Source organism: Hyperoodon ampullatus, assembly GCF_949752795.1.
Source record: "Hyperoodon ampullatus genome assembly, chromosome: X".
NCBI lineage: Eukaryota > Metazoa > Chordata > Mammalia > Artiodactyla > Ziphiidae > Hyperoodon > Hyperoodon ampullatus.
In genome coordinates, this window is record NC_136913.1 from 73,806,472 (window position 1) to 73,830,499 (window position 24,028).

General features: G+C 32.9%; 1 protein-coding gene across 1 annotated transcript in view; it reads left to right on the forward strand.

The window, feature by feature from the left end:
• The window catches only part of DACH2 (dachshund family transcription factor 2), a gene marked incomplete at both ends in the record, with an annotated part of 663,098 nt that overhangs the window by 490,321 nt on the left and 148,749 nt on the right, over window positions 1-24,028 (forward strand). The window contains 2 exons of the mRNA XM_079727906.1: window positions 9,406-9,541; window positions 12,041-12,124. Of these exons, the coding sequence (XP_079584032.1) occupies window positions 9,406-9,541; window positions 12,041-12,124 (220 nt within the window). The remainder of the gene's footprint in view (window positions 1-9,405; window positions 9,542-12,040; window positions 12,125-24,028) is intronic.

Here is a 24,028-nt window from a genome sequence, read left to right on the forward strand (position 1 = left end):
TTCCTATGTATTTTATTCTTTTTGATGTGATGGTATATGGGGCTGTTTCTTTAATTTCTTTTTCTGATCTTTTGTTGTTAGTGTATAGAAATGAAACAGATTTCTGTGTATTAATTTTGTATCTTTCCACTTTACTGAATCCATTGATGAGGTCTAGTAGTTTTCTGGTAGCATTTATAAGATTTTCTATGTATAGTATCAAATGTATAGTATCATGCCATCTGCAAACAGTGACAGTTTTGCTTCTTCTTTTCCAATTTGGATTCCTTTTATTTCGTTTTCTTCTCTGATTGCCATGGCTAGGACTTATAGAACTATGTTGAATAAAAGTGGCAAGAGCGGACATCCTTGTCTTGTTGCTGATCTTAGAGGAAATGCTTTCAGCTTTTCACTGTTGAGTATGATGTTAGCTGAAGGTTTGTCACATATAGCCTTTATTATGTTGAAGTTTGTTCTTTCTGTGCCCACTTTCTGGAGAGTTTTTATCATAAAGCGTGTTGAAAGCACTTAGCATTTCTGATTGAAGTGCCTGGGAGGAAATATTTTAATATTCCTGTGCTTCACTTTTTCTTTCTGCAAACTAGACCTCTCACATTCTTTACACTTCATTTCTATGTTTCCATTTCTTCTGATTGAGTCTACATCAGAAAACTGGTTAGGCTAATCTATAAGTCATGTTAACTCCTAATCATAATTCAGGTTAGCCAATTTGGCATTTGTTAGCAAGTATATTGTTAGCTATTTGAATCAGAAGAAGCCATTGATATCTGGTTTAAAGCCATCCATATTTTTTGTTCTCCATTGATTGAGTCCCTATTATGCATCAGGTGGTTTTTAAGGCTTATAACCTAATGGGAAGATACAAATAATAAACAGAACTCTTTATTAAAAATTTAAACAGATAAAATGAACTAATATGTATTATTTTGAAAACATGCTTTTGCTGATTTTGTTTTATACTCCATGAGACCAGGATTCCTGTCATAAAAAAATGGAAACTATGTATAATGATTTAAGTTTTCCTACTTTCCCTGTGCTTAAAAGGTTACTTGTGGATGATTGTCAGTGTGCCATGTTTGTCCTTAATTGTTCAGGTTATTTAAAAGGACCAATGTAGAATGCATACAACTGTGATTGCATATTTGCATAATATTTGTTTTAATAATGTGACAGTGTACTTGAGTTCGTTTGAATGCTCATAGACTCAAATGAATGCAACACTTAGTGTACTTATACATAATCTTGTTATTTGCCTAGTGTGATAATGCTAAACATTAGAATGAAATAAAAAACCTTCAAATCCCTATAATAGACTTAAAAGTTCAGTGTTTTAGAATTTATATTTGGTCCAGCATCGAGTGGTGTGTCTGTAAAGCAGCTCTTCATAAACAAAACAAAATAAAAAAGAAAACCTCTGATTTATAACATTTGCCAATTTCTAAGGTGTAAATATTCCCACCATGGCTGATTTCAAGTTAACAACAGCTTAACACTTGGCTCACAGAATTACTGTATATTTAACAATTATCTCTAGTTTGAGCAAGACAACACTCTCCTTTTAAATCATTACATGAAATATGAAATGTTTATCAAATCAAACTTTCTATGCCAATATTCTCCCACATCCATTAAGCAAATCAAACAAAATCTTTTCAAAGCAGTTTACCTATTATATTTTCTTTCTTCAGAAAGGCATAACATGTGAGTCAAAGTTTGAGAAATCTCTATAAAATGAATGAATAGTTAGTTTCTTTGACAATTGATATTATACCAACTTAACATAGAATAAAGTCAAATTGGAAAGAGCATAATTGCATTTGTGCTTTTTCTTCTACCAGTGTGTAAATATTTCTACCCTAGTGTGAAAAAATTAGGTGATTAGATGTGTTGACTCCTGCAAATGTCCTTAGATAGTGAAAGCTAACCCAAGGTAGACTAGACCTGGCTTCGTCTTTTTCATTTCCTTTTCACAGGTAGGAGAGAAAACCATAGCTTTTTAGAGCTCTGAGAAGTGATGTGACTTTTAGAAGCTTAGAATCTAAAGAAAATATATATTTGCTTATGGTTTAATAAATTTCCCCACCTCCATGGTGGTACACAATTAACAAAGTATCTTAGGAAGATGCATAGCACATACCTACTATAGCAACACTATTCAATATAGTAACCACTAGCCACATGTGGCTATTTCAATTTAAATTAATTAAATAAAATGAAAACTTCAGTTCCTCAGATTCAACTAGCCACATTTCAACTGCTCAGTAGTCACATGGTTCTTGACTACTGTATTAGATAGCACAGGTAAGGGACATTTGTGTCACTGCAGAAAATTTTATTGGACAGCACTGTTCTAGAGCATTAGATAGGATGGTTGGAAAGTTCAGAATCACTAGTAATCTTTGGGAAAAAAAGGATAATACAGATTGAAAAATCAGCAAGTGTATTGCAATTAGCCTTGAATTTGGCCAGAAATGATAGCTGTTGCTGAATATTGTCTTACTCCATTATTATTGTCAGCTTTTTCTATTAGTAAACAGAGAGCAAGAACACAGAATTCACTGATTTAGCAAAGGTCTAATATGTTCAAAGGATCATGTTCCATTGCTTTATCAAAAACACAAAATGAAACAGGCAGATGCCCCATCCCCAAAATAATTTATAGAATTATATAATGTTTCTGGCTAGAGCCATCATAGTTTGTCAGCTAAGTAAGAAGCATTGAGATTTCACTTGAGGCAGTATGGCATGATGGGTAAGAACACAAGCTCTGAAGTCAGATTGTCTTCCTGTATTTGAATGCTGGTTTCAAAATTTCTTTTTATATGACTTTAGGAAAATTAATTAACCTGCCTGTATCTCAGTTTTCCTTATTTCCCAATGAAATGGGGATAATAATTGTACATATTTCATAGTGTTAACAAGAGACTTAAATGAGACAAACTTGTTAACATACTTAGAGCACTGTCTGACATCTAGTAAATACTCAGTATATATATTAGCTAATATTATTTTCTTTTATTATTTTTTATACTTATGTTTTCTTTTATTATGTTTTCTATACTCATATAGAAATAGTAATAAGTAGAAACCAAAATCATGGCAGAGAGCTAGCCTGAGAAAGAAGTAGCTTTCCCTATATACATTTGTCTGTGCAACTTCTTATCAGTACCAGGACCAAGGGCTCCCCACCATTAGATGCATATACAGGTATTGGACCCGCCCTCTAGAGAGCATCTGTTCATGTGCAGTGGCTGTTTTGATCTCAGTGCCACAAAAGAAAAGTTAGGGATCTGGTGGGGACTGGAGAGAGGTGCCCATTCTGATATCAAAATTGATCTAATTTGTATTTTATTTTAACCTATCTTTAAATGTTTATATGTGGATTATTTAGTCTTTAGTCTGAACTATGAGCATCTACACACCACATGAAGACACTCATAGGCCTTTCTTTCATCCTCAATGGGTATATTAGCCACTCAATAAATGTTTGTTGCATGAATTAATGAAAACTAATGATTCGTCGGATATTAAACTTTGGGGAGTGTTTTCAACATAAATGATCATTAGTGATACAGACGTTAATTCCCAAGCTGGAAAAGACATTAAAATTTGCGAACAAATGTTTTTGGTTTTGTTGTTGTTGTTTGTTTCTGCTTTTTGGCCAGAAATTAGTTTGGGAATATTGTTATGCCAGGCACATAGTCTTTAGGTCTGGCTCAGGTCCCTTTACTGTTGGCTCAGATATTACCATTTGTAGCTAGTAACGAATATAACTATAACATGAATTGAAAATTGCATTAAGATCATTAGGCTTTCAAAGTTTTTCATCCTTCAGTTATATTACTCAATGTGGCAAAATCCTGAGAGAATAATAGGTAAAATAGCTGACTGATATGAAAATATATTTTCCTACATTTAAATATTTTATAATACAGTTTTTCTCTATTTGTGGGAAACTTTGTCATATCAGTGTGCCATAGTTTTCTCTGATAACAAATTTAAGTAGGAAGCTGTTATTTGGCTGTTTACCAGTATCATCTGATTAGCTGTGTTTTTTGTTTAGCTGAGCAGCTGGCAATTAATGAATTGATTGGAAATGGTCACAAGGCAATGGCATTAGCATGTGAACATCTGGTATTAAAATTAGTCAACACAGAGAGGGTTTTTTGTGATAATTCAAATTCACTGAAAAAATCACTAGTTGAGTCTTATTCTAAGTGCTCTGTGGAAAGACAAAGCTATTACTGTTTTTAGAACATGAGATGAAGATGCACTGAGTGAGAATTAAGGTGTGTGTGTGTGTGTGTGTGTGTGTGTGTGTGTGTGTGTGTGTGTTTGGATGGGTGACAGAGGTCCAAGCCTACAACATAATTTGCAAGCCATACATATTCCCACTGAACTGTCCATTCTCCCACTCGAGGTGATTTACATGCTATGAACAGATATTATGGCTGATTCCCTTCAGCTGTCAGCCTATTCCAGAACAAGTTTCAAATTGAAGAGGTGAAAGGGTCCTTTGTCCAAATATTACATAGGTCACAGTTAGGGCATGCTTATGATTTTGGACTCTCTCATGGTTACATGTTCCAGTTGCACCCCCCTCATCTGTCTGTTTTTTTTCTAAATTCATGAAAACCCTGCCATATCCATCTGTGTTAACTTAAATACATTTGTAAATTGTTGATTATGGAACACATACTCATTCTTAAACTGATTCATAAAAATTCATAAAGTGTCATGCATCCAATAGTATTCAAAGATAATAAATCTGATCATCAAATTCTTCATCAGGACTAATGGTAACCCAAGTTAGCAACAACAATGAACAAACTTATTTTCTTGTTCCTGATTTTATTATTTAAGTGTGTCAAATTACAATCTGTTCTGTTTCTGCATACCTCTGGTGACAGTACAGAAGGAACACATCAATTAAATATGAAATATCAAGACAAATGCATGAATAAAATATCTAGCATTCAGATAAACTTCCAAAAGCCACTCCTAAGCAACGAAATGCCATTAAATCCTTTAGAAACTCATTAATAGATTAACATTTGGAAGAGTAGTTACAGTGAGAATTAAATTCCAATTAAATAAAAATAAAAAGACAAATTGTGTGTTACATAACCCCACTGAATGCTTGAGAAGAATCAATATCATAAAACATCAGAGGTACAATTTAACATTGAGATAGGTGTTTTTAAAAGGCAACTACGCACATGAACACATACATATAAACACGTTTAATATGCGTGTATTAGTACTTCACAAGTTCTGCGTATATTATATTTCCAAAGATGTAAAGAAATACATTGAGATGAATAAAGGATCTCCATGAAAATGGGCAGACTTGATACCTTAGTGCCAACAAACTAAATCCTATACCAAAATGACTGTGTTAAACCTTGTATAAAACTGATTATTCTCAGCTTTGACCCTGGTTTTTATTAAGGTTCAAATGTACTTTCAAATGATTTAATATGATGAACATCTCCTTTGACCATACGTACCCCCAAAAAAGGGAAACAGTGTGATAGAAGAGGGAATAATAGGTACTAATTAAAAACGTTTTCTATAATGACTCTTTCTTCTTAGGCACAAACCTTGAACTATGTAAGTACATGCTAGAATTTGAGTTATTATTACAGATAATTTAACTAATTTCAGGGGAAAGTGGGGATTGATTGGGTAAGTATGTATTAGTTTTGGAAATCTCCCTCCTTTGCTACTTTGACTGAATATGGAGAAAACTTCTGCAGTGTTTCAGAAGAGCTACAGCTGTTTTTGATGGGGCACAAATGAAATGAAAAGTAACAGTGTTGTAAAAGTCATAAATGCCAAATAAAATTAAGTCATCAATGAGTAAAATGATTGGAGTTATAGATTTGCAATTTTCCTTTTTAAACGCCCTTATTGATTTGTTGCAAATACTGTTAAACCTGTATTTGGCAAATGGTGAAGACATTATCACTTGTGTTCTCATTTGTAATAAAACAGATTAACTTGCTGTGAAAAGTTAACTAGGCTGAGTCACAACAGTAGCCACCTAATGAACCAAAACACGTTGCAGTTAAGTAGCTAAATAGATGCATACTGATTACAGTGCTGAAAAATGGATCTGTTTACTTGCAAAGTAGAAATTGTTTATAGAACTATTCATTATTTTAGGAGAAATTAAACATTCCCAGTTTCCTACAGATTTTTTTTTTTTTTTGAGGTATGCGGGCCTCTCACTTTTGTGGCTTCTCCCATTGCGGAGCACAGGCTCTGGACGCGCAGGCTCAGCGGCCATGGCTCACGGGCCCAGCCGCTCCGTGGCATGTGGGATCTTCCCGGACCAGGGCACGAACCCGTGTCCCCTGCATTGGCAGGCGGACTCTCAACCACTGCGCCACCAGGGAAGCCCCTGATATATATATATATATATATATATATATATATATATATATATATATATATATATATATATATATTTAACCCACTTAATTCTTAATCAGTATAAGGCACTGGATTCATCTAATGTTGTTTACATGGTGAAAAATGTCTGAACTCTGTGAGGTCTTAAGAAACAATAACAATGAATTGAAGCTTGATCGAATTTGGAAAGTGCAGGCTACAAAATATTAAAGCAGAAGTATGACTTTATGGAAAATGTTACTGTAGCTCTAAGTCATGTTTTCAAAGTTAATTTATTTTTCCACCTAATGTACTGTTCAAAATGTCAAAGAAAGAGTTTAAGAGTAAATTATTTGAGTTCATATTATTTGTTCATATGAAAATTTTAAACATTTTGGAGGATTCCTCTTTATAGCATTGTATTTTTTCTCATTATTTATAGTATTTTCTATTTGTGTAGATGTTCTTCCAATTTTTTTTTTAAATTCAGCATGAGCTTTCATTTTTTAAGCAGGATGAGCAAGATCAAGTATCACTGTCACTTGAATTCTCTTGCTTTTCCAAACCATCAGCTTTATGAACCACCCCCAAATTTTCCATTTTTATTATGGCAGCATATATTGCTGTGTATTATTCCTGTTTGCCACTACACAGTGATTTTGTTTGTTCAGTTCTATTTTTGCTCAGTAAGTGTTGTACTTTGTCCTTATCCATTCACTTACAGGTCCATTAGAGATAAACATAGCTATTAAATTACAGATTTTTCAGCAAACATCCAATGTTAGAATTCAAAGACTGAATGGACATATTTTAGCATAGAATCATTGAAACTACACAACAGTGAAAATCAAAAAAAATAATTTTGACCTCATATATGAAATTCCTTTCGTTGGGTTGCATGTGTGTATGTACACATGCTACTTAGGGATTATATTTTTAATCACTACACTTTAGGTTGAATTTCACAGCTGATGAACTACTAGTCTTTTCAAAAAGTAAACGATGTGGTATAAAGTCTATATATAACTTGCTGCCCATCTCCATACCTTCCCTCCAAAATACAAATATAATTATTTGGGAAAAAAATGATTCTCTTATTCTGCTTTGCTTATATGTGTCTTTTGATCTTGCCCTGTGTACATAGTATTGCAACTGTATACTTAACTGTATACTAAATATAAATGAAATATATATTTCTCTGTCTTTAAACATTGTTTTTGAATCATGACAAAAGTTATAGAGCCTTTAAGGTGTAGTATATATTTACAATTATTGGTATTTAATAACTATATCATATTGCAGCTAATATACTCAAAGTCCACTATTCATTTCATTAAAATTATCAAATGTTAGCTAAATGCTAAATAATAATATATAAAACACCATTTAAAAATGAACATACTACATTGATGACTGTATTAGTTCTTTATTGCTTCTGTAACAAATTATGACAAATTAAGTAGCTTAAAACAGTGCAGATTTATTATATTACAGTTCTGTAGGTCAGATGTCTGACATGGCTATCATTGGGCTAAAATCAAGCTGCTGGAAAGAGTGCATTTCTTTCTGTAAGCTCCTAATAAAGAATCGATTTCCTTGCCTTTTCCAGCTTATCTCTCTGACCATTCTTCCATAATCATATCTTCCTCTGACTTTCCTTTCTGCCCCCAAGATAATCCAGTGGAATAGCTCTATCTCAAGGTTCTCAGTCACATCTGAAAAGTCCATTTTGCCATGTAAGATAACATATTCACAGGCTCTAGCTCTTAGGATACAGACTAAACATCTATGGCAGGGCGGGGAGGCACTATTCTGTCTGCCACAATGATAGACATTGCAAAATGTTAATTTCCACTAATGAAATAATAACCTTTAACTCTCATAATATTAATTTTGCATTAGCAGTTTTTCTTTAAGGAGTTTATCTGTTTTGGGCCTCTTGTGCAAAATCATTGTGAAAATGTATAAGCACGTATTTGACAAACTAATTTTTAATGTTATGATTAGAATACTGAGGTTGTAATTACACATAATTACACAGAACATTTAATTTAAGAAATTTTTTATGCATTAATTAAATATTTTATAGAATAAACATTCTCTGTCCCAGCACGTTTATCACTGAGTCACATTTATTGCATATATGGATAAACACTACAATGTGTTTTTTTAATTAATCAAGTTAATTAAATGGTTTTCAGATTTATTCATCAGTTTGTGATGCATAAGCACAGTGAATAACTTCAGAGTTTTTAGCAATATTCATTATCACAAAAGTCCTGAGAACTATAACCATTACTGTTGAGATATATAAAAGAAATATTTTATTTTTATTCAAATTCATAATTTAAAACTATAAAAATCTAAACAATACTAATGAACTGATATTGATAGGTCTTAGTGTTAGTTTCAAAAACCCATCATAGTGTCCTGTGACTATCAAACTATTTTGTTTGCAAAATTCAGCATGAATTCCTAAGGTCTGATAGATCACAAGTATATTATTGCCATAAGTTTTGTCAGTGCAGAAAGACACAACATGTACCAGACGCCACTATTTGTAAGTTTTATTCCAGGGTTCCAGGTGTTTACCTTTGGGGGATCTTCTTACTCAGACAGTAAGCTCACCCTCCAGGTTATGGTCTGAACATTTTATCAGCGTAGAAGCTTACAATAACAAATTTTCACTAACAATAGTCACTTCACTTCGTAATTCTTGATGAATTTCCTAGGAAAGGAAATGGAAACTAACCTTTCTTGAGCTCTACCATATATCTGGCATAGCACTGAGCCTTTCCATCTTTCTCTCTTATTTAACCCTCACAATATCCCATTAATTTCCCAAGAACAAAACATATGGTTTTGTCTGAAGATATGTGTTTAAGACCAAGTATTATGAATGTATGCACTTTCAGGATGAGAGGTCAACATTTCAAATGTTATGGTCTCCACCAACGTGAAAAACTTGGTGCAAGATGACATTTCCTTTTGTTTTTCCTTTCGTGTAAGGAACGGATCCCAGAGAGTCCTTCTCCTGCTCCTTCTCTGGAAGAGAGTCATCGCCCTGGGAGCCAGAACTCCACCCACCCCAGCAGCAGCGTGTCCAGCTCTCCCTCTCAGATGGATCACCATTCAGAGAGAATGGGTGAGTATCTCACCTGAAGCAAGGAACTGAAAGATAATCTTTCAGGAAATTCTTCATTAGGCAATAGAGAGGGGAGAAAAACCTGGGGGAACTGATGCTTTTTGAAAAGTGGAGATTCTTTATTACTGAAGCAATATGAACAACAAAAAAGGTGTTAGAAGTTTGTTCTCTGGAAGAGGCTTCATTTACTGTATCACTGGATCTCATGGGAACAATTTGATGGGATTTTTGTAGAGCATATGTTAATTCAATATGCTGGTATTTGGCAGCTAGTGTGATACAAATCACTTGCTATATTCACAGCACCCTTTGAATAATGGAAGATAAAATATCCTTTGGACAGTTGATCATGTAAGAGTGATTAAAAAGTAAATCAATATATAATTTGCAATAATCTCAGCAATTTAGATCACAAATTTTAACATGATTTTTCCTACGTTTCTTTTTTATTGTTTCAGAAGTCTTACACCACAGACACTATTCCAGAAATATTATAATGTTATTGTCAGTGATCTGGCATATTGGAGACTTGAATCTAGACACAGTCTGGCACTAACTAGCTATGAGATCTTGGGTATGTCATTTAACCACAATGAGTATCTTTACCTAACATATGGATATAATTACTGCTCTGCCTATTGCACTGGAGTTTTATGAGGTCAAGTGAAATAATATGTAGAAAAAAACACTTCAGAAATTTAAAGCGCTAAGGAAATGTGAGGGATAAGCACTAATTTTCTCTGTGTGGTTTTACCTTGATTGCTTATCATCTCCTGATGTTTGATCCTACTCAGGTATACAGACAGTACCCAGTGCATTCAGCTATAACAAATTCTCATTTGGTTTATAATAAGTATGAACCAAGTGAGCTAGGTAAAATCTTCATTAATCTTCTATACCTACACAATCCAATTTCCTAAGTATCCATTTCCTTTAGGGAAAATAATATCTTCTCTTCTTTTAGTCTTACTATAGGGACATTTTTAATGTAAACTCTAAATTTTTACACTTCATAAGAGTGATTGCTTCAAGACTCTCCAAAATAATGTTTTTATGGGGGAGGAAAGGAATTTGAGGGATTAGGGAAGGTGTTAGGTTCTGGAATTGTGGTGGGGAAAGACAAAGATGATTTCTCTCTTGTGGAAATTCATCCAAGTCTCACTTAGCTTCTCAATATTATATATTCTTTGTAACTATTTAGCTTCATACTGAGCCCAGTGGGTCTCAAATCTGGCTCCCCATTATAATTGCCTATGGAGCACTTACAAATCTGGATGCCCAGACCACACGCTCAGGGTCTCATTTACCTGGTCTGGAATAGAGCCTAGTAGGAGTGTTCTGTTTTGCTTTTCAGTATCTTCTCAGGATATTCTAATGTGCAGCCAGAGTTAACCACTGAATTAGAACTTGTAGCTAATGGCCATAAGGGAGTAAATTTAATTCCTGGAAGAGGTGACAGAGGTTTTCTAACTTTACTCTGTTCTGTGGATACAGCTAACCTACTAGTTACAATATTGTGTGCAACAGATTCAAGGGAGTCTGAGCAAAACCTGTGGGGGTAGCCAGATGACCATAAAGGAATCAAGAAACATACATTCTTCTATTAGGATAATCTTTGTACTGATGAGGGAGGGCGGTAGAGCGGAAAAAGAGAGAGAATTATTTATTGAGTGCTGGCTAAAAGCAGAGTACACAGGGAAATATGTATACTCTGTAATAGACATATCATAAGAGATGTCATACTTAGAAATAAACTATATCCAAAGCAATATAATGTTATAAAAAAATCTTGACAACATAAAACATTTCTTATTCCACCAGCAGTAATTATACTCTCTATGCTCATTCCACAATTGTCCAAGCATGATAGTGAGATTGTCTATAAGTGAATTAAAAGGTTTGATGATTTTTGGTTTAAAGTGACCATACTTTATTGATAGTGCTATATAACATTTTAATAAAATATAACTAAAGAGAATTAAATGATAAACTGAAATTGACATGATTTTCCTCTTTCAATATGTCTTGCAAAGAAGCACTTACAATTACCAGAAAATTATATTTTATCTATTAATTTTGCTATATATTTGCAAAAACTACAAAGTAAACTAAATTCATAATTATTTTAAACTCATGAGATTAAGTGCAAAATTCTCTCTGAAGCATTTTGGGAAATATATCATTAATTATGGAGGTAAATAACTAATTTGTACATGAATTTCAAAAGAGGAAATATTTTAAATGATTTAAAGAAAACATGTTGGAAATTATATATGTACTATGAATTAGTTATACTTTAAAATTCATATGATTAAGCAGCTTATTGATTTTTAAATTGTATGATCATCAGAACAACAAAAATATTTTCACTTGTTTAGAAGTAGAAGTGTATAAAATTCATGTTGTTATTGGAGTAAAATAGGTATTTATGTAATGGTTTTCTGCTTTTCTTTTGGGTGTTTTGAAATAAAATTACTCAGTTATATCTCTTATTTATAGTTATGATGCCCAACAATAGAGAGGAACTTATTGTTGATCAGGATAATGGACCAACCATCAAAAAATTCCAAAGAGAAAATAAAGGTAAAATGACTTTTGCTTATTTGATGTACATATAAAGATCAAATATTAACTCAATTAACATCCGATTGCTGTATATTGTATCCACATTTCCCTAAGTCAGAATAGATCCATACTGGCTTTGGATAAATTCTTTTAGTAGTAAAAAAATAATATTTACCTGAAGCTTGTTTATTTGATGTTATAAATAACATATTAGCCCAAAGTTTCTCTGTGCCTATGGTTGGAAACTACCCTAAGCCCTTTTATTATGCCTGATCCGAGACATCTGATTCTCTTTTTATTGTGTATGCACTTTGTTGACTATATTTAAATGAATCACCATTTGATGGTTATGTTTGAAAAACTTGAGTTGCTGTCATAGAGGAGAGATGTTCCCTTCAACAATCAAAAGTGATTTTAAAAGTATATGCTAATTTGGACATTTCAGAGGAAAGTTTAGCAAGCAGCTCCAATCAGGTATTTACCTATAATATTGATAGGTATGACATCAACCTGGCTTGAAATCAACTGACAAACGTGTCATTTCGGCACAGTATCCAATTTTTTCTTAGGATATCTGTTTAAAGAAGGTAGGGAAAGTAAGAATTTTAAAGACATGCTTCCTTGATATGAAAACTGAGTACAACTTTATTTAAAAGGCCGTAAAGGTAAGAGTAAAGGAAAATATATTAGCATATGTTATAGGCTATGCATTATTACTGTCACCATGAGTTAGTAACTCTAAGCTAAAGAACATAAGCTAACATGTAATTTATCAGATCATCAGATGGTCTGATTGTACTTCACTATAGGGTGCATTTTTCCATCTTTAATAAAGATGCTCATAATATACAGAAAAAAACACTCCATGATCTGAAGAGTTAATGGAGAATTTTTTTTTATTTCTTCTCTAGACTGAACTTGCTTTCTACCTACCTAGATGAGCATTTTAGTTAGAATTTGGAATAATGTATAATTTTAATTTCATTGATCCACTGTTGGTTTCCTTGCCACATGTTTTGTCTTTTCTTATCCAAACACTGAAAGACTGTACCCTTTGGGGCCCCAAGATATAAATGCTTGATTTCAGAAAAGTGGTCAGAATGGAAGTCAGGTTCAGTATATTAAACTACCCAAACTCTTACACAGGTAATGGAATTATAGTTAAAGATGAAATTTCATTTATAACTCAAAAACAATTTGTCCCTGAAACTTCTTTCCTAGCAAGTCATGACTATTTGAAGGACAGCTTGGAAGTAAAGCATATTTTCTAGGAAAATCTCAAGCTGTACATGATACATATGATTCTGTCAGAACTGCAAACCCCACAAGTCAAAATGGCATTTAGGATTGCCCTGTTTGCTGCAGTGTTCAAGTACACACTGCTGTGTCTTATTAAAAATCAGCTGGAGTGATAGTACAGATGTACAGTAGCCGATTTTCATAAAATACACAGTGGTATGCACTGGCATTTCTGAATCTCTTACTGTGGAATGGCACAGTTATACTCATTTCAAATAGGTTGGTCACACATCCTGGTGAGGACATTAATAGACCGGAGTGGCATGTTAAACTGTATTTCTCTGGTTATAATGGAAAACTTTCTTTTAAATGAAATTTTCTATGTTAAGTTCTACCAGTTACGTTTGTACTTAAGATAAAATATGCTTTCTTCAAATAGATTTTAGTTCTTAAAAGGGAACGCAGTTAAAGTAGAAGTCTCAACATTTATTAAATTTGACAAGTAGGCAGTTTATACAACTGTGGCAAACATATGTTTTCACATCTGTTTTGAGTAATATCGTGATTTTAAAAATGATTTATAGCTCTGGAAATTATAAAATGCCAGCTTTGCTGTTATGTGGAAATTTTCAGAAAATGATTAGAGTATGCTTCATGTAGCCTGCCTCTTACTCTACCTTGTAAAATTGGGTGACAGCTATTGTGATACATATCTCAAATGATAATTTGTATTCTGCCTTAAATTTTCATATGCAGACATTTCAAAGTCTATATGATCTGGGCCTTCATGAGTGATTTCCATTTTTACTGTGTCCAACATGACTTACCAAAATTGCTATTTTAGTTTTGACTCAAGTATTTTGACTAAACTGACTTGTCAATCAAATAAAGCCTTTGATTTTATTTTTCCACAGACTTAGTCAAACAAATTGACCAAATAAATCACATGTTATGACATTGTGCTACATAATTTTTAGAAATCAGTTCTGGGATTCTTTAGAGTAGAGACTTTGGGACTATCCACCTTACTTCACCCATGTGGAAGCAAATGTCCAAAACAAGACCCTCTTCCTTTGGCGGCCACTGATCTCCCAAACTGCTGTCAGGAATAGGGGCTTTTTGATATTTTGCATTTTGTATTGAATCTATCTATTGAAAACTTTATATGTACAAGAAGTATTGGTGATCAAATTTGGAATGCTGTATAAACATTGGAACAATAAATTTATCATCTAGCTACTGAAACATTACATGACTTGAGTCCACTGAAACATTACATTTTAAATCAGTCCACAGGTTACAGATGAAAAGCTAATAGTTTTAACATCCTTTGATCATAAGACTCTAAAGTATATCTCATCTAAAATATAGGTACTATCATATTTATTTTTATACAAATAGGCTAATTTCTGTTTAGAGGAGGGCTTGAGCTATATATTGACATTATAATAATGTAAATACTTTCTATTCAATCAGATGCTTCTCCCTCTTAATCTATTCCTGAGACAATCTCAGATACTACACTAAATCATTTTTAGAAGGTGTTTGGAAATGATTATGACCCTGGTGAAGATGGAAAATATATCTGATGAATATTATATTTTTTGAATAAGAGAGACTAAAGTATTGGACCAACTAAAATATAAACATCATTACAAATAAACTTTATGATGACATTAAAATACATAAAGGAAAGTGAAAGATATAATTTTGTGCATTTTATGCCATTCAGTGATTCCAAATAGAAATGAGAGAAAGAAGAAACATATCTTACTGGAAATTTTCTTTGAATTACCTTCATTTTTAAACCTTTTTATTTAGAAAGAGTTGTGGACTCAAATTAAGTTGCAAAAAGAATACACAAAGATCTTATGTAAACCCTTCAACCAGTTTCCCCCAATGGCAAAATCTTATATAATTTTACCCCGATATGAAAATCAGAAGTTTTACATTGCTATGTCCACAGACGTTACTCAAATTTCACCAGTTTTACACGAATTCATTGGTGTGTATGTCTGCATGTATCCTTCTATGGAATTTTATCACATGTCTAGATTTGTATAACCACCAGCACAATCAAGATATAGGACTGTTCTATCACCACAGGGATGTCTCTCCTGCTATTCCATTATTGTCTCCCTCTGAACTTCATGATCCCTAACCCCTGAAAATGACCTTTTTTCATCTTTATAATTACATCATCCTAAGAATGTTCTAAAATTGGAATCATGCAGTATATGACTTTTTAAGATTGACATTTTTCCACTTAGAAAAATTCCCTTGATATTCATTCAGATTGTTGCATGTGTCAATAGTTTTTCCTTTTTTATTACTGAGTAGTATTCTATGGTATGCATGTACCAGAGTTTGTGTAACCATTTATCCATTGTACGACATCTCATTGTGTCCAGTTTTTGTCTATTATTAATAAAACTTCTAGGAACACTTATGTACAGGTTTTTATGTAGATATAACTTTTAATTTCTCTGGGACAAATGTTCAAGTGCTGGGTCATGTGGTAAGTGTATGTGTAGTTTTATAACAATCTGCCAAACTCTCTCCCAGAGTGGCTGGATCATTTTTATATCCCCACCAGCAATACATGAGTGGTCCATGTTCTCCACATCTTTACTAGCATTTTGTGTGGTCCTTTTTTTAAAAAAAGAAAAAAAATAGCTCTTCACATAGGTGCATGTAGCGATATCTCATTGCAGTTTTAATTTTCATTTCTCTAAGGGTTAGTGATATTGAACTTCTTGTTTGTATACCACATTTGATGAAATGTCTCTCTTCATGTATTTTCCCCATTTTCCAATTGGTTTGTTTTTATTTTGTTGGATTATGAGAATTCTTTACATATTCTACATACAAGTCCTTTTCCAAATATGTAGTTTGCAAATATTTTCCCCACTCTGTAGCTTATTTTTATAACCTGTTAAAAGGGTCATATGCAGAGCAAAATTTTTTTAATTTTGATGAAGTCCAGTTTGTATTTTTTTTCTGTTATGGTGCTTTTCCTGTCAAGTCTAAAATCTCTTTACCTAGCCTTAGGTCCTGAAGATTTTCTCCTGTGTTTCCTCTCTGTGTTTTACGGTTTTACTTTTTACATTTATGATCATTATCTCAACTCAATGTTCTTTTTGTTTTTCTGCTCCAGCACCATTTGTTGAAAAGGCTATTCTTCCTTCATTGAATTGCTGTGGTGATTTATCAAAAATCAGTAATCTGTACTTATTCAGGACAATTTCTTTATTCAGTTTTACCTATCTATGTGTCTATCCTTCTACCAGTACCACAGTCTTGATTATTGAAACCCCATAGTAAGTTTTAATATCTGATAGAATTACTCCTTCTATTTTATTCTCTTTTTTCCAAGATTTTCATGGCTATTCTAGAGACTGTGGCTTTTCCATGTACTTTATAAAATATAGTATATGTCTATAAAAAACCTTGCTGTGGTTTTGATAGGAATTACATTAAAACTACAGATTAATTTGGGAAAAATGACGTCTTTACTATTTTGAGTCTTTCAATACATGAGTACAGTATGTCTTTCCATTTATTTAGGTTTTCTGTCTTTCATCAGCAAAGTTAGCTTTTGGCATACAAGTTCTGTACAAGATTTGTTAAATTCATACTTACGTATTTCATTGTTTGTATAATTATAAATGGTTTGAATCACTATAAATTTTTTTGTATTCTCAAATTCAGTTTTCACACTATAGCTTTCTTAGTATATAGAAATACTGTTGATTTTTATATGTTGGTCTTGCATCCTGCCATCTTACTTGACCTCACTTATTAGCTCTACAAGTTTTTTGGTTGGTTTTAATCCTTGGGATTTCCTACATATGCATTCAGGCCATGCCATCTGTAAATAAAAACAATTTATTTCTGCCTTTTAAATTTATGGGAATTTAATTTCTTTTTCTTGCCTTATTGTCATGGCAGGGACTTTTAGTACTACATTGAAAAGCAGTGACGAATGTAGACTTCCTTCACTTCTTTCTGATTTTAGCAGGAAAACGTTGTTTTTCAACATTACGTATGATATTATCTGTAGATTTCTTTGTAGATACTCTTTATCTAGTTGAGGTAATTTAGCTCTGCTGTTAATTGGCTGAAAGTTTGTATCACGAATGAGTGTTGCATTTTGTCAAATGAATTTTCAGCCTATGTTTATAGGATAGTATGACTTTTTCTTTTTAATTTTTAGCCTGTTGATATGGTGAAATACATTGATTGATTTTTCAATGTTAAACCAGCCTCACATACCTGGAATAAATCATACTTGGTTACGGTGTGTAATTCTTTTTATACATTGTGGTATTTGGTTAGATAATATTTTGTTTGCAATTTTGCATCTATATTCAGGAGGGATTGATCTGCAGTCTGTTTTTGAAAATGGCTTTGTATTTAGTGTCAGAGTAACACTTTTCTCATAAAATGAATTGGGAAGGGTTTCTTCTCTTTCTTGGAAGAAATTATGTAGAATTGGTGTCAATTCTTTTTAAAATGCTTAGTTAGAATTATTCAGTGAAACCATTTGGGTGCAAAAGGTTCATTTTGGGGATATTTTAAAATTCTGGATTCAATTTCCTTAACAGTCATAGGGATACTCAGACTATTTTTCCTATTAAGCAAGTTTTGGTAGTCTGTGTTTTTAAAGAGTTGATCTATTTAATCTAACTTATTGAATTTATGTGTATAGTATTGTTGTATTCCTTGTTATCCTTTTGATATCTGTGGAATACTGATAATGGTAATTTGTGCCTTCTCTTTTGTATTTGTCATTCCAGCTAGAGGTTTTCAAATTTTATTGATCTTTTCAAAATATCAGTTTTTGTTTCTTTGATTTTCTTTATTGTTCCTTTGCTTACAATTTCATTTATTTCTGCTCTTACCTTTATTAGTGCCCTTTTCTGCTTGATTTGTTTATTTTGCTCTCCTTTTTTTTAGTTTCTAAGTGGGAGCTTAGATAATTTATTTTACCCCTTTTCTCTTTTCTAATATGAGTATTTAATATTATAAAATTTCTTCTCAGTACTGTTTTAGCTAAGTTTTACTTATTTTGATATGTTATATTTTTATTTTCATTCAGTTCAAAGTGTTTCACAAGTATTTACTCATAATTTTCTCTTTCTGTTTTTCTTTATTTCTTCTTGATGTTCAAATTTTCCTTCTTTTATTTCCTTTTTGTTTAGACAATTTTCTTTAGCCATTCTTTTAAAGTAAGTTGGCTGGCAACAAATTCTCTTAGTTTTCCTTCATCTGAGAATTTCTCCATTTCCCCTTCATTCCTGAAGGATATTTTCACCAGATGCATAATTCTGGGTTGATGATTATTTTTTCAGCACTTGAAAAATGTTGTCCCATTTCCTTCTGGCCACCATGGTTTCTGATGAGAAATCCACTGCTGTTTGAACTGCTTTTCCTCTGATAGGTAATGGCTGACTACTTTCAAGATTTTTTCTTTGTCTTTGGTTTTAGAAGTTTGACTATGATGTGTCTTGGTGAAGATTTCTTTGGATATATCCGGTTTGGAATTTGTTCAACTTCTTGAGTCTGTAAGTGCATGTCTTTTGACAAATTTGGGAGGTTTGGGGACCTTATTTCTTAGAGTAGTTGTTTAACCTTGCCCTCTTTCTCCTCTCCTTCTAGGACTCTAATGACACAAATGTTGGATCTTGAGTCATAGTTCCACATACCCCTGTAGCTCTTTCTCTCTCTCTCTCTTTTTTTTTCCCAAAGTGTGTTTTCTCCCTCTTGTTCAGATTAAGAAATTTCTATTTTTCTATTTTTAAGTTCACTGATTCTTTCATCTGCCCTCTTCACTCTATGTATTGAGCCTGTCCTTTGAGCTTTAAAATTTTGGTTATTTTAGTTTTCAGTTCTAAAATGTCCATTTGCTTCTTTTTGAACATTATTATTATTATTATTATTATTATTATTGTTTGCTGTAACTTTCCATTTCTTTGCTGATATTTTCTATTCTTTCATTTGTTTCACACATCTTTGTAATTGTTCATCAAAGTATTTTTATAATGACAGCTTTAAAATCATCTGTGAAATCTTAGGGCTGGTGGCTGTTCATTGTCTTTAGTCATTCAAGTTGATATATTCCAGGTTCTTGGTTTCACAAGTGATTGTTTTATTGAAACATGGACATCTTAGGTATTATGAAACCCTGGATCTTATTTAAATCTTGCATTTTCTCAGGCATCTCCTGACACGGCTCTGGTGGGGCAAGGGAGGCAACACTGCCTCGTTTCTACAAGGTGTGTATGGGAGTCCAGATTCTCCACTCTGCCTCCATTGAAATCCTGGGGTGAGCTAGTGCTACAGTAGTGCTGGGTGGGGGTAGTAATTCAGGCTCCTCATTCTGTTGATACCACCCTGTCTGGAAGGAGTTACTACTCTCCTTTGTGACCTTGCCTTACATTGCACATGACCTCATTCCTACTGAGCAGTGGCAAAAGTCTTGACTTTCCAGTATATCTTCTCTGATATCACCCAAGATGGTAAAGGGTACTAGATAGAAGGTGGAAGTCTAGACTCTCCATGTAGTCTTTACTGATACTGTGTGTGAGGGAGTGGCCTCATTGCTGCTAAACACTGCTAAAGTCCTGAATCTCCATTAAGCCTTCTTTTCTGACACCACCCTCACCAGTGGTGGTGGGGTTTGAAGGGCATTGGCACAGCTCATTATAGGCTGGGAAGAGTGAAGTTTAGGAGGTAGGGCTGCATATTTTTCTGGGGTGTTTGTCTGAAGTAGAGCAGTTATTGTTTAAAAGTTTTTAGTATTGCTCAGCTACCCATTCCTGGTCCTTTGGCTAGAGAGAACACACTTTTCTGGGGGATTTATTTGTCTGTGCCTATTGGTGTTTCTGGATTGCTGGCTTTTCGAATAGTCAGTTAGGGATATGAGAGGCAAAGAGAGATCCCAGGCTATTCACTACTGTGTTATTCCTCAGGTTCCAATGTCCCTAACTGGTCTACCTTTTCTCTACACCTTCAGAGTCTTCTTATGTTTGTTTTGTATATAATGCCCAGGGTTCTTAGCTGTACTTAGAGGGAGGAATAAGGAAAAGTATATCTTCTCCCTCTTTTGGAGGCAGAAGTCTCTTTATCTCTCCTTCATTTAAAAAAAATGAGATGTACCACATATATAATAAAACTCAACCATGTAACATGTACAATTCGGTGTTTTTCATTATATTCTCATGGTTGTACAAAAATCACTACTATTGAACCCCAGAACATTTTCATAAACCAAATAAAATCCTGTACCCATTAGTAATCACTGCCCATTCCCCTTTACCCAGGCCCTGAAAATCACTAACCTGATTTCTATCTCTATGGGTTTGCCTAATCTGGATTTTTCATATAAATGAAATCATACAATATGTGGCCTTTTGTAGCTGTCTTCTTTCACTAAGCATGATGATTTCAAGGTTCATCCTTCTTATGTGTGAATATTATTCTATTGTATGGATATGCTACATTTTGTTTAACCATTCATTAGTTGATGGACATTCAGTGTGTTTCCCTCTTTTGGCTATTATAAATAATGCCGCTGTGAACATTCGTTTACAGTTATTGTGTTCACTTATGTTTCCATTTGTTTTCTGTGCATACCTAGGAGTTGAATTGTTGGGTCATATATATGGTAACTCTATATTTGACCTCTCGAGAAACTACAACACTGTTTTCCACAGTGGCTATGGAATTTTATGTTCCCAATAGCAATGTGTGAGTGTTTCAATTCTCCCCCATCCTCTTCAACACTTATTATTATCTGTTTTTCTGATTATAGACATTCTAGTGGGTATGAAGTGTTATCATGTGGTCTTGGCATGCATTTCCTGATGAATAATGATTCTGTGTATATTTTCATGTGCTTATTGTCCATTTGCTTATCTTCTTTGGAGAAATATCTAGTTAAGTCCTTTTTTTTGTATTTTCAAATTGAAATGTTTGTCTTTGATGTTTTCAAGTTTTTTAAGAGTTCTTTATATATTCTGGATACAAGAACCTAGTCAGATATATGATTTTTAAACATTTTATCTCATTCTCTGATGTTTTTTCCTTTTTTCATAGTATTGTTCATAACAAAGTTTTTAATCTTAATAAAGTTCAATTTATCTATTTTTTTCTTTTGCCACGTATGCTTTTGTTGTCATATCTAAGAATACTTTGCTAAAACCAACTTTCTAAAGGTGTACTCCTGTCCTTAGATCTTTGAAGATTAAACCATACTCCTTAAAGATATACTACTAATTCTTTGATCTAAGAGTGTTATTTTAGCTCTCACACTTAAACCTATAATCTCTGTTGAGTTAAGTTTTGTGTTTGGTATTAGGCAGGGAACTACTTTTATTCTTTTGCAGTTGGGTATCCAATGGTCCTAGCACAATTTATTGAAAACACTATTATTTCCCCCATTGAGTTAGCACCCTTGTCAAAAATCACTTGACCATAAAAGTTAAGGGTTTATTTCTGGACTCTCAATTCTATTCCATGATCAATATGTCTATCATTATGACAGTATTACAATGTCTTGATTACTGTAACCTTATAGTAAGTTTTGAAATTTGGGAATTTGAGTACTCTAATTTTGTTATCTTTTTCTTATTTTTTCAAGATTATCTTGGACATCATGGGTCCCTTATATTTTCATAAGAAATTCATAATCAATTTCTAATAAAATGCCAACAGGAATTTCTATAGGGAGTATACTGGATCTGTAGATCAATTTGGGGTGCATTGCCATCATAATATTAATATTTTGATCCATGAACATGGGATGTGTTTCCATTTATTATAGGTTCTCTTTAATTTATTCAATAATGTTTTGTAGCTTTCAGAGCATAGTTTTGCACCTGTTTTGCTAAGTTTATTCATGTTTTATTTTGAATGTTTTGCATTCAATTGTAAATGAAATTGTTTTCTTAATTTCAACAATTTTGAATTGTTCACTGCTAGGGTATAGAAATACGTTCTATTTTTCTATATTTAATTTGTATTCATCAGCCTTGTTGAACTTGGCTATTAGCTCTATGGGTTTTCTGTAGATTCTTTAAGGCCTTCTACATATAAAACCATGACATCTGAAAATGAGATAGTTTTATTTCTTCTTTTCCAATCTGTATGCTTTTCTTTTTCTGACCTAATTCCCCTGGGTAAAACGTCCAGTACAATGTTGAATAGAAGTGGTGAGAGTGGACATCCTTGTATTTTTTTCCAATCGTAGGGGTAAGGTGTTCAGTCTTTCATCAAGTATAATGTTATCAATGGGTTTCTCATATGCCTTTTATCGGATTGAGGAAGTTTCTTTCTAGGTCTAGTTCATTGAATGCTTTACCGTGAAAATATGTTAGATATTGTCATATTATTTCTCTGCTTCAATTGAGATGATCATGTGGTTTTTGTCTTTTATTCTACTAATAAAATACTTTACATTGATTTTTTAAATTTTTAAAGGAAATTTTTTTATAATAATTATTATTGTTTTATTGTGGTAAGAACATTTAACTTGAGATCTATCCACTTAACAAAATTTTAAGTGCACAATACATTATTGTTATTGTAGGCACAAAGTTGTACAACATATCTTTGGAATTTATTCATCTTACATAACTGAAACTTTGTGCCCATTGAACAGCAACTTCCCACTCCCCTCCCTCTAGCTCCTGACAAACCACCATTCTCCTCTCTGTTTCTATAAGCTTAACTGTTTTAGATACCTCATATTGTGAAATCATATACTACTTGTCTTTCTGTGACTGACTTATTTCACTTAGCATGATGTCCTCCAGTTTCATCCATGTTGTTGCATATGGCAGGATTTTCTTAGTTGTGACTGAATAATTGTCCATTATATATATATATATATATATATATACCATATTTTCTTTATACATTCATCTGTTGATAGGAATTTATGTTGTTTCAATATCTTGGCTGTTGTAAATAATGCTGCAATAAAATTGGGAGTGCAGATATCTCTTCAGGTTCCTGATTTCAATTATTTTGGATATATACCCAGAATCCATCACATAGTAGTTATTTATTTTTTTTAATTTTGGGGAACCTCCATACTGTTTTCCATATTGACTGCAGCATTTTACATTCCCACTCAACATCATACAAGTGTTTCAATTTCTCCATATCCTCACAAACATTTGTTATCTTTTTAAAATAACTGTCTTAACAGGTTTAAGTTATATCTCATTTTGGTATTGATTTGAATTTCCCTGATGTTTAGTGAAGTTGACAATATTTTCATATATTTCATATATTTCTTGTATGTCTCCTTTGAGTAAATGTCTAAGTACTTTTTAAAATCAGGTTATTTGTTTCTCTCTCTTTTTTTAATGGAGTTGTAGTAGTTCCTTCTATATTCTGTATATTAACACCTTAACACATATATAGTTTGCAAATCTTTTATTCAGTTCTGTAGGTTGTCTTTTTACCATTTTGATTTTTCCTTTGCTGTACAGAAGCTTTTTAATTTGATGCATAACTACTTATTTTTTGCTTTTATTGCTTGTGCTTTTGGTGGCATAACCAAGTAATTAGTGCCTAGACAAATGTCATGAAGCTTTCCCCCTATGTTTTCATTTAGGAGTTTTATAGTCTTGGGTCTTTAATCCATTTTGAATTGGTTTTTGTGTATGGTGT